General features: G+C 38.1%; 1 protein-coding gene across 1 annotated transcript; it reads left to right on the top strand.

The window, feature by feature from the left end:
* Nucleotides 1-857: 857 nt before the first annotated feature.
* On the top strand, nucleotides 858-12,005 carry LOC108741415 (MKL/myocardin-like protein 1). The gene is made up of 3 exons (XM_018476229.2): nucleotides 858-1,132; nucleotides 8,832-8,897; nucleotides 8,988-12,005. Exons 1-3 carry the CDS (start codon nucleotides 1,033-1,035, stop codon nucleotides 11,576-11,578), a joined length of 2,757 nt encoding a protein of 918 aa, XP_018331731.1. The 5' UTR covers nucleotides 858-1,032; the 3' UTR covers nucleotides 11,579-12,005.
* Nucleotides 12,006-12,011: the final 6 nt, after the last annotated feature.

The raw sequence follows: 12,011 nt of genomic DNA, 5'->3' as shown, positions 1-12,011 counted from the left end.
ATTTGATGATATATTCATATTTTGATTAGGTATTACTTACAAAAGTTGCAGTTGTGTTTCCTTTATTGATATGTTTGTTTCAATATGTTCAACTGACAATTTTTAGTTTTTGCAACTGTAGATTTTATCTTTTTATGTCATTAAAATAAGTGATATATTTCACGGCAATTACAATACCAATTTAAGCAGATCTCTGAGATCGTAGGTAGTTGCCAAGGTGTAGGCTGAATATCTTGATTCATAAATACATATTATGTTAATTGTATCACACAAGCTTACACATAATCTGTGAATCATTATGAGAGTAATTGATTTAAAAATAAACAATTGGTTTTATCAATCGATTATTTCAAATAAATGTTTGCGAAAATTCGTTGTGATCTTCCACCCTCTAGTAAATAAACATCTTAGTGTATACTTGATCTCATTTACGAATATTTTGAAACCTTCAGTGAAAGATTTCTTTCGACGTGAATTATAAATCGATATCATTCTTAGTACTTTTCGTAATCTGCTTCTGTGTTCTAAATTATAAATGTAAAATTTGTGATTCTTTTAATCGGAATCTGTTTGAGATCATACAAATAAACAAACAAGATAAAATCAACTTGATTAAATGTACTTAATTACTAATTACTGAAATTTTGAAGATGTTTGTGAAATTTTTATTACCATTTAATGTTGCTCAATTCCTGTAGGTGCCAGGCAAGATGTCCGAAACAGGTAACATTTTCTAATAAAAATCCCTTTTACAGACAATTTGGGAGCATATTTTTATGGGAAAGATGTCATGACAGGCGATGTTTTTATCACAGTAGTAACCTTAGGTAAAATGTCCTTTTTCGGCTTGTTCCAGAGTCTTCCCACCGGAGCGATTCCGGATATTGGCAGCTGCAGTTGGACAAGGATTTAGTTGATACGATTGCTGCTATTTACCCGGAGTGGTTCAAAGACAGCAATAGTAGCTCAGGGAGCAGCAACAGTAGTAGTGGTGGTAGCTACAGTAGTGGTGGAAGTAACAACGGCAGTGTGATGGCGGAAGGGGGACAACGGTCCCCCCCGAGGGATTCCCCGCCCAAGGCGATTATTGACACTACGCCACTGCTTAATTCGTTGGAACACAATAAAGAATGTAAGTAGAAACCTTAACTTTTATGATTTTCGATAAAACTAGTATACTATATTTATCGGTTGGGGGTTATTAAATATTTAGTCGATAGATAAAGCGATATTGACCTATCGGTTTTCTTCATAACAGGGTAAAATGCAATGTTTGAGAAAAAACGTAGATAGTAAAAAAAGTCGATCAACTTGATTAGATTAAGCTTTCTATTTTCTACTTGTAATATATACATAATAAACTTGGGAATACAAATTAAATAAATTTAGTAAGTCAACACCGTACCTATATTAGTTTTTGCTTCATTAAAGGGTTGTAAAAAGCAGAAGATTTACGATTATTTTTTATACCTAAGATTTGATTATAAAACAGTAGCACGCACGCAAATATTAGGACCAGAAAACCATCAGCCCTCGTATGCGAGAATATTGAAATTGGATTTAATATTAACCTTTGAAGTTTGAGGAAATTCATTGTAAATATAATTAAAAAAAATTAATTAGGTATCAAACACGACTCGTCATCATAAGGTTCTGAAACTGGTTGGACACACACCTCCACTCTTTCCTATCCTGAGCTAATTTTCGCATTTCCCTAAAACTACAACAACCCGCATCCTTAACTATTTGCGAATAGTAATCTATTCTAGGTTTACCTCTACCCTTTCTAACCCCCGTATCTGCCACTAATATGTCTCTGACTAGACCTTCATGCCTAAAAAGGTGTTCTACCAACCTATCTCGCCTATTTTTTATTGATTTCCATAGTCCTCTGTTCTCCTAGTCTTTCTAATACCTCTTCATTTCTAACCTTCTGTATCCACGGTATCCTCATCATTCGCCTGTAACACCATATTTCGAACGCTTCTAACCTTTTCTTTTCTGCAGCGCCCACCGTCCAAGTGTACCGCACCCGTACAGCACCGCGCTCCAAACATACACCTTTAACAATCTTTTTCGAATTTCTAAATTAACCGTTCCCGAGCATAGAAATAACTTCTTTTTATTAAAGGCGACTAGACTTGATCCTGCGCTATCCTCAGCTTTGTATCCCTACAACTCCTTCCGTCCTGACTTTACACGATTAAAAGTTGCAAATTAATAATTGACGAAACTTATTTTTATTTTCAAAAGTTTATTTATTTATGTAATTACATATAAATATTTAGTATTTTCTTTCAAAATTATGGCAGTCGCCAAAAAGTTATGTTAATCTAAATAAGTCACATTTCCACTTTTAGCTTAGCAAAATTTGGCGTAAATGTGCGTACCTCGAGCACATGTTTCATTAAATCACTCTTAATAGTATAATTTCTTTACAGTTTAGGTTTCTTATTATACGTAAGTATATTTGGATGTCATGTTTACAGTCTTACTAACATAATTTTCCTAACAGTTAACGAAATCTTGGACGACAATCGACCTTGACATTTATTAAAGTTTTGTTTTAATTTATTTGACATTAGAAATGATCCACGTTAAGTATGAAGAGCGTAGATTATGTAGCACTTGGCTGGCCAAGAATCTTTAGATCATGTTGATTCAAAATAACAGATGATGTGTTTTTGTGTTGATTACTTGAATTAAACCGCTGTGCGTCAAGGCAGGGAGAAAATTTTGGACAAAATGCAAAAGAACAGAATTCTTTTTCACAAATTGTTTAACGTAGAAACGTGAATTTTGGCATAATACTAAATTATAATCTAACCTAACGATATTTTCGTGATTTTTGGCGATTTTGTAGTCATCTTAGCTTAACCAAATCTGTTTCATTGTCGCACAGTAAGATTAAGATTTTGAGTTGTCTGGATTTTTCACACAATATTGCAGTTATCCTGAATTTTTCCTGTAGGATTCAAGTTCATGTGTTAGTTATAGCAAATGTTGTATACCTATGTATTTCTTGAAATTTGCAGGAATATCTAAAGATTAAGAAATTTCCCAACATGTTGAAACAAGGACAATTCTCAGTTCCACTTATCTCAAAAATCCTTAGTTGTTTTGCTTATAAATATCGCAGAAAATGGAAGTGACTTCTTTTTATTGAAGACGACTCGACCCTGCGCTATCCTCTGCTTTATATCCCTACTACTCCTTTCGTCTTGACTTATCTGACTTCCTAGATACCTAAAAATCAGCCTTACTTTTACTTACCTTGCATACCAGTATTTTTGTTTTACTTTTAATTATTTTTATACAATACAGAATTTGTCAATACCGTTTCCATTTTATTTAAAGCTATGTCTAACTCCTCCTTGCTAGATACCAATACTGCTATATAATATGCAAATCTAAGCATAGTGTTCGTTTCAAGAAGTTAGAGATATGCCCCTTCCCTTTATTAGGATGCGCCGTAGCATAATTCCAAATTCAATCATATTTGCCTGCGGAGCTCATTTCTCCACCGATCATCGAGCGAAAACTAGACAAAAGTGTACAGTACCATTTGCAAAATTATTTAAACCGTCTCGTTAAAATGCTTCATTTAAAAGCATATTTAGCCAAAAATAATTACAAGTGAAGTAACTTAACGTTCTATACACCTATAAAACTGTTGCTTTGGTTTCTATTGTTAACTTATATATGTACATATTATTTTTAAGAAATTGCTAAACATTTTCGTCTAGTACTGTACATTTTTAGCCGATGTCCTAAGCCCGCCCATCGAGAGCTCTGCTCGTTCAAGCTTGTTCCAACTATTTCTGTCTTGCTCACGCCTAGTATGTATTCTTTCTATCTTCGCGCAGATTTCTTCAAGGTCACAATTCTAACAAATTGAAATAGACTGTACTAATCTTACTAGATTTTAGATTTTACAATTGCCTTGGACTTATTCTCCTTTACTTTACTTTGTGATCTGGTCTAGTCCATCTTCCTTCAATATCAACTAGCGGCTTATTTTCCTAGGCAATCTAATCACTTAAGTTCATTACTGAACCAACATAATTTGGGCTACCTAACGTCACTGATTCCATACACCTCACACAAATATTTACCTACGACTCCTTCTTGATGATACTTGTAGTTAATTCAATACAGTTTACCTCAACTCAACTCTAGAACATCATCTAAATTAAACCAAAAGATTAGAAAAGCGTGTGCTTTGTGGGTATGGACAATTATAATAATTGTATTTTGTAAGCATGTTAATTTTATCTTCGTTTAACAGTATAGGTACTTGTGTATACTTAAAGGTAATGCATATATCTGAAACGGCCCACTGCAACCTTGCGTGTTGTATTAAACAACAGAATTATCATAGTAATAGGTAGTAATCAATTTTCAGTGAGAGGTTTTAATTGCTTAAGGAACTGTCAGTGAAATAATATTTATGCATATTAACGAAAAATTGTAACAGAACCTTAGTGGTTATCATTGAAGGAAATCATTATTACAATGCCCACACGTATCCTTCGATTTTAACTGGCAATCGGTTTTAAATGACATCCTAAACTAATTAAATATTCCTTTATTGCCCAATAAAAATTTAGTTTAATGCGTTATCAAACGCGTTATTGTAAAGTACATACATTTCATATGAATGAATTTAGTTGTTGTGGGACTTGCCAACCAGTTTTGGGCTTTTAATTGATGTTAAAGCAGGAACTAGCGTTATATATTATTCGGAAATCAACAAAATTTCTTCAAAAATACCTACTTAACTATTTTAAAATATTTATTCATGTAGAATAACAAACTAAAACAGCAAAGAGTACATTAAATACCCATCTGAAATTCTTCCATTCGAAACAGCCAGGAGAGCTTCTACCTTGCCCCCATATTAAGCTAGCACCGTTTCTTAAATGCTCTACATTTTGCGACTAATTATTCACCAATTTGTTTCCAAATCCAAAAATTTGTCGTTCCAGCTCACTGGCAAATAGACGGCTTGCTAAATTAATATCAAACTGGCACTACACATAGCATATCTCGGAGTAGAAATGGCATAGAGAAATAGTGCAATAAGGGCTTCAATTTGTCGTTGAAACACGGTAGTTCTACTCATTTTGTCGTGAGTCCAGCCTCAAGATGATCAGTGGAAGTCGATTAGGAGTCATCAAGCTGGCACTGCACGTAGTATATCTCGAAATAGTTAAAATACCTTAAGGGCCATTATTTGCCGCTGAAAGATGGTAATTCTATTCATTTTTGTCGCCAATCCAGCCTGTAGCTAATTAGTAAAAATCAATTGGCGAGCTTTCAAGCGGACACTACATAGCGTATCTTGAAATAGAAATGGCATAGAAAAAAAGATACTTTAAGGGCCATCATTTGTCGCTGAAAGATGGTAATTCTACTCATTTTTGTCGCCAATCCAGCCTGTAGCTAATTAGTGAAGATCAATTGGCGAGCCTTCAAGCGGACACTACATAGCGTATCTCGAAATAGAAATGGCATAGAAAAAAGATACTTTAAGGGCCATTATTTGTCGCTGAAAGATGGTAATTCTACTCATTTTTGTCGCCAATCCAGCCTGTAGCTAATTAGTGAAGATCAATTGGCGAGCCTTCAAGCGGACACTACATAGCGTATCTCGAAATAGAAATGGCATAGAAAAAAGATACTTTAAGGGCCATTATTTGTCGCTGAAAGATGGTAATTCTACTCATTTTTGTCGCCAATCCAGCCTGTAGCTAATTAGTGAAGATCAATTGGCGAGCCTTCAAGCGGACACTACATAGCGTATCTCGAAATAGAAATGGCATAGAAAAAAGATACTTTAAGGGCCATTATTTGTCGCTGAAAGATGGTAATTCTACTCATTTTTGTCGCCAATCCAGCCTGTAGCTAATTAGTGAAGATCAATTGGCGAGCCTTCAAGCGGACACTACATAGCGTATCTCGAAATAGAAATGGCATAGAAAAAAGATACTTTAAGGGCCATTATTTGTCGCTGAAAGATGGTAATTCTACTCATTTTTGTCGCCAATCCAGCCTGTAGCTAATTAGTGAAGATCAATTGGCGAGCCTTCAAGCGGACACTACATAGCGTATCTCGAAATAGAAATGGCATAGAAAAAAGATACTTTAAGGGCCATTATTTGTCGCTGAAAGATGGTAATTCTACTCATTTTTGTCGCCAATCCAGCCTGTAGCTAATTAGTGAAGATCAATTGGCGAGCCTTCAAGCGGACACTACATAGCGTATCTCGAAATAGAAATGGCATAGAAAAAAGATACTTTAAGGGCCATTATTTGTCGCTGAAAGATGGTAATTCTACTCATTTTTGTCGCCAATCCAGCCTGTAGCTAATTAGTGAAAATCAATTGGCGAGCCTTCAAGCGGACACTACATAGCGTATCTCGAAATAGAAATGGCATAGAAAAAAGATACTTTGAGGGTCATTATTTGTCGCTGAAAGATGGTAATTCTACTCATGTTTGTCGCGAATCCAGCATCTAGCTACTCACCGGAAATCAATTAGCGAGCCTTCAAGCCGACGCTAGATAGCGTATCTCGAAATAGAAATGGCATAGAAAAAAAGATACTTTAAGGGCCATTATTTGTCGCTGAAAGATGGTAATTCTACTCATTTTTGTCGTGAGTCCAGCCTCAAGCTGATCAGCGAAAGTCGATACTACACAGTGTATCTCGAAATGGAAATATAGAAAAATATTGTAATAACTATTATTTGTCGTTAATTTGTCGCTGAAAGAGTGCAACTTAGCTCGTTTGATTTGACGACCCTCCAATCGTTTTTCGCTGGTTAGCAAACTTGAGACTGAACTCAGCGACAAACTATGACCCTTAAAGTACTTTTCTTGGTCATTCTCCATTTAAATTTCGAGATATGATGGGTACAGTGCCAGTTTTGTATTTACTAACGCGTCGCCTATTTGTCAGTGGCCAGCTGGAGCGACAAATTTTTGGATTTGGTAACAAATTAACGGATGTTATAGTGCATTTCAGAAATAAGAAATATAACTTTCCTCTGCTGGCTTAGTATAGAAGATTCCGCTACTGAGTTACGGATACCTGTGCAAGTTCCTGATGCCTCCCTACACGATTTTACCCAAAACATCCCTCCACTTAATTTAAAATCACAGTGTCACGATGAGCTTTTTTGTTGTTTTAGGTTTTCGTCAACACATTAGACATATAAACCTTTCATTTAATACCTACCACTCTGACAAAACGTTTGTTTGCGTGGACTTTTCTGCGTAAAATTTCACGAAAGTGCATCTGTTCTTATGGCCCTCGGTGTGTGAGTCGTGTGACCGATCGCTCTGCACTCTTTTTTATTGAACGTAGATTACGGAAGCCTGTAATTTAAAGTACGGTGCGACTTACGCAACTACTGTTATGTCTAAATAAATAATAGATAAGCATGCAGTACAAGCTTTTAAAATCCTTGAATTTTTGTAGAGATTAAGGTATAACACAAAAAGTTGAAGTACTCTGAAAATTCGTTCACAGTTTAATAAACCTGTTTATCTGACAAGGATTATTACGTTACATTGGTTATTTGAGTGATCTGTTGATTCGGTCTTGTTCCCTACTATACTTTTTGAGTGGATCTAAAATCTTTTTCCGCTGGTTGGGCCTTTATCCCGTGTTCCTGCTCGAGTTATTTAAAGGCTGATGGTTTTGCGATTTCTGTACTTCTCAACTGAGAAGCAGTAAGTTGGGAGTTATTAAGAACGTATATTTTTTGTAATAGCGTCTTTATTTAGATATAATTCATCCTATTTATATATTTTTTTAAATAATAGTCTGACCGTAGTTAAGATTAACAATTATCTTGTTTGTTCAGATCGAGGGTTGATTTATCAATATTTAGGAGTATTTGTATTAAAGAAATTCACATTATAACAATGATTTAGCAAGTATGGGCAATTTTTTTAAATAATGATGATAAGAGTAGATACTACGTATACAGTGATATCTCTGCGTCATGTGATAATAAATTCTATTAAAACGAAAATGACTAAATGGGAGTAATTGTAATAAATACAATCAAGAACTATGTGTATTATATCATTCTGATAATATTAATAAGTGTATTTATTTTTTCGCGTAATCTAGCAGTAGTCTGCGTTTGTTTTGTTTATGTAGTTATAGAGAAAAAAATATAATTGAATAAAAGAAGTGTGGATGGAACACAATCGAACGCAATTACAATTAATTTACATGAGTAATTACCTACGGTCATGTAAAGTAAGCGTCGTGTGTGCATGATCGTCACTTGTTTCTCTATCGTCCCGAGCTGCATGTACCTGTAAATCCAGATACCTACTTCGTTAATGAAAAATCGTAGCGTACCGATCATCTGGACCAGATTTAAATAATCCGTTTCGCCCACGAGCCAGAGCGGCGAGAGTCCCACACGTGGTTGTGCAAGATTTTCCCGTCTTTATTGTGACATTTTTATTAAGCGCGATTTAATTTATTCACCTTGTTTTTGACTCGGTCTGCAGCCAGTGTCGGTATAGAAACGACGGCGCATTTTCACTTTCTGTACAATTTTGTACACCCACAACAAATATTATTGAACAACAACAAACAACATCAACAACGAACGACGCCAGTGTGTGTTCCAGTCTCGAGTGGTCGCTCGATCGTGTAGACCGTCCGATGACGATCGGATGTGACCGTCACGTCCTTCCTGAAACGTGGGCCGAACACCAAATGTTCACGTTTTTTTGTACTTCTTTTTAAAATCAATTAAGACCCACATGTGTCATTACAGCGCGATCTCTATTTGTTGCAGCCCTGAAGGTGAAGCTCATGCTCAGGCGTCCTTTCGATCAGCTGGTCGCCCAAGGAATCATGCCACGTAAGTCACATTTCTCTCCCACCCTTCCTTCTCTCTCTGCCTCGTGTCTTTTATGGGTAGATGTGTAGGTTTTTTTTTTTTTCGCTGTAGCTCACAAAACACCGGCAGCATATCATGGCCAGCGACGACAGCTCGAACGTGCGAAAACTGGCGATATTCTCAAAGCGAAGATCCAGCAACGTCCATCCAGGCAAGAACTGGAAAGGAGGCATATATTGGACGAGGATCGCGGTCATCTGGACCCCAGTTTGGTTGAGAAGCAGCGCATGTTAAAAAAGGCTCGGTTGGCAGACCAGCTCAATGACCAGTTGTCTCACCGTCCTGGACCCTTGGAGCTTATTCAGAAAAACATATTGCACACCGAGGAACCGATCGAGAACGCCGTAAAAGCTGGTCGTATACCGTATAAAGCCACGTGCGAGGGTCAGTTGAACAGGCCGCAACTTCCCCACAAATACGTGACGTTGGAAGACGATTCGCAAAGTTCCGAAGGTGATAGTGTCGTCAGTCCGAGTTCTTCAGATGTAATCGAGACTGCCGCGAAATCCGCTGGAATTGTTGTATCGCTCATACCTGCGACAGAGGGAACGGTAGTGGTCACTACAACAACGCCGGTGTTCAATAAAGACAATAGTGAAGTAGTGTTCGCAGACTTGAGTCGCTCCGGAAACGCGTCGGTGTTTTCTTTGAATTCCGTTTCCAGTCCGGCCGCGTCTCTTGTGTCCTCCACTTCCACATTGAGTCCGTTGTCCTCAGTTGCTAGTCCGGTGCCTTCGACACAGCCCTCTACACCTGCTCCGCCGCCTTTACCCGTCTCTTATACGCCCCGACCTGTGCAGTCACCCTGCAAAACTGATGCGCCAGGAAAGGATAAAAATCGCAAAAAATCCAAGTCAAAATCGATACCGAAAACTCGCACAATTAAATTCCACGAGTACAAAGGTCCGCCGAGCGCACAGAAAAACAACTTGGCGAACAATTTGGGCAACAATTCCACGGGAGAGAGTTCTTACGACTTGCTATTGCAGCAACAGACGTTACTTCTGCAGTTTCAACTGCAGCTGCAACACAAATATCCGCAAATCATTTTACCTGCTTCGCAGAAGAATTCGAATGATGGATCTTCAACGTCTTCGAGTACGCAGCATAACGGTACAAATAGCACCGTCTCAGAACCGACAGTTGCGGCTAAGTTCCTTGGCCGATTGGAGGACATGAAAGTTAGCGATTTAAAAGCGGAATTGAAAAGGAGAAGTTTGCCCGTATCCGGCTCGAAACCGCAATTGATCGAGAGGCTCAAACCGTTTACAGGCAATAACGAATCCTCCACTAGCTCAAGTTTCTGCTCGGAAGCACCAACTCCTGGTTCTGTAACTACATGCGAATCTAACTATTCGCAAGACGATAACGGCTCTCCCCAAAGTACTTACAAAGATGAATCTACAGAATACATGGACGTTCACGATCCCAAGAGTCCACCTGCGCCTCCCACTCCTCCTCAACCACCGCGACAACCAACCCCCCAAAATCACGTCCAACTGCAATCGAAGGACGACATAGTCAGAGAACAGCAGAGGCAAATTGAAGAATTGCAACGGGAACTGACATTGTCCCAATTGAAATTGCAAGCTGCCACCAGAGCAGAACCGAAAGCTCAATTAATTGCTCTGCAGAAGCATTTGCAAGCTCGTCAACAGAACCAGCAGCTCAATTTGCAAATGCAGCAGCTTCAGGCGTTGCAAGCTCAACATGCGCAGGAACAGCAGAGGCTACAACAGGAGCAGCATGTCGCTTTCCAGAATCAGAAGAACTTAACTGGCGACGTTATACTTAACGGCAACGATGCCGCCCTTGTACTTAATCATATTATCCACGGAAAAGCGAAAATAATCAACGGACACAATAAAGCTAGTTCCTTCCCTGGTTTTCTGAATACTATCGTCACGACACCTGTAATTAATGCGCCTGACATCAAGATGGAATACAGCGAAAGCAGTAAACCTCCACCTCCAGTGTACGAGGAGGCCACGAAACAGCTGAAGAAAGGGAAACATATCAAGTCCCAAACAGTTGACGATGTCCTGGAAATACTAATTAAAAATGGGGAACTTCCCCCCAGTGCAGCAAACGATCCCCAAACACCCGGTTCTGCAGACATCAAAACTAGCGAGCCGTCGTTTACAAACAGCAACTTGTCAAATAATAATAACAACAACAACAACAACAGTAGCAATAACAATAATAACACTGTTACCATGACGAGTGCTCCAATGTCAGACGTTGATCCAAACAGTCCAGAAGCAGCGTTGGGCTTAGATCCCAACGAACTTTTTGACACGCTAGACACTTTGGAAAACATGGATTTCAGTCAGCTGGTGATGGAACTGGGAGGTCAGCAGAACGAGAACGGTAGTAACGAAAACGATTCCTTCGTTGATTCTGAACAAATGCCAATTCCGATGGACACCGACGATTGGCTAGATTCCTTACTGCCAAAAGAAACTTCCAACAGCAACAACAAACAGAATTCTTTAGTAAAACAGGAGCAGGATTTAGGTGGTTACGATCCGCTTTTGGGAACGGCACCGGACCCTTTTGATCCCTTCTGTTTAGAGGAATATCGGTCACCTGCTGATTTTACGGCTGCTCTTTCGTGGGACAAATTGGACTTTGCAGCATAGTTTTAAAGCATATACATACATAAAGATTAAATAAACGACTCTATTCCAGTGATGTGTGACTCGATTTGGTAAAAGAAAGACATTCCAGAACGGCCGCCAAGATCGCCTTTGGGCGCGGGACCAGGGCGGCCTTAAACGGCCAGGGAACACATCATAATTATAAAATAAATAATGATAATAATAATTGTACATATAACATATTTAGGTAATAGAAGTTAGCGTTAAATGCTGTACAGGTTGTTTTGTGACAGAGTCGCGTTTCTTTTTTCCCTTTCTTTCTTTTTTTTTGTTGAGTTGTTCGGATGTTGAACATTGGTTTTGTTGAGTAATTTCAAATAAGGAAGAAGTGAATCGTGGGGAACGTTTAACCGTTGGTATCATTTATAATTATAAGGTAAGAATTTTTCTCTAATTAAATATGTCTAGTCCTTAT

This window comes from Agrilus planipennis, unplaced genomic scaffold, assembly GCF_000699045.2.
Source record: "Agrilus planipennis isolate EAB-ADULT unplaced genomic scaffold, Apla_2.0 scaffold314, whole genome shotgun sequence".
NCBI classification, from domain to species: domain Eukaryota; kingdom Metazoa; phylum Arthropoda; class Insecta; order Coleoptera; family Buprestidae; genus Agrilus; species Agrilus planipennis.
Note: the sequence above shows the minus strand (reverse complement) of the source record. Positions and strands in the feature narration are given on the sequence as shown.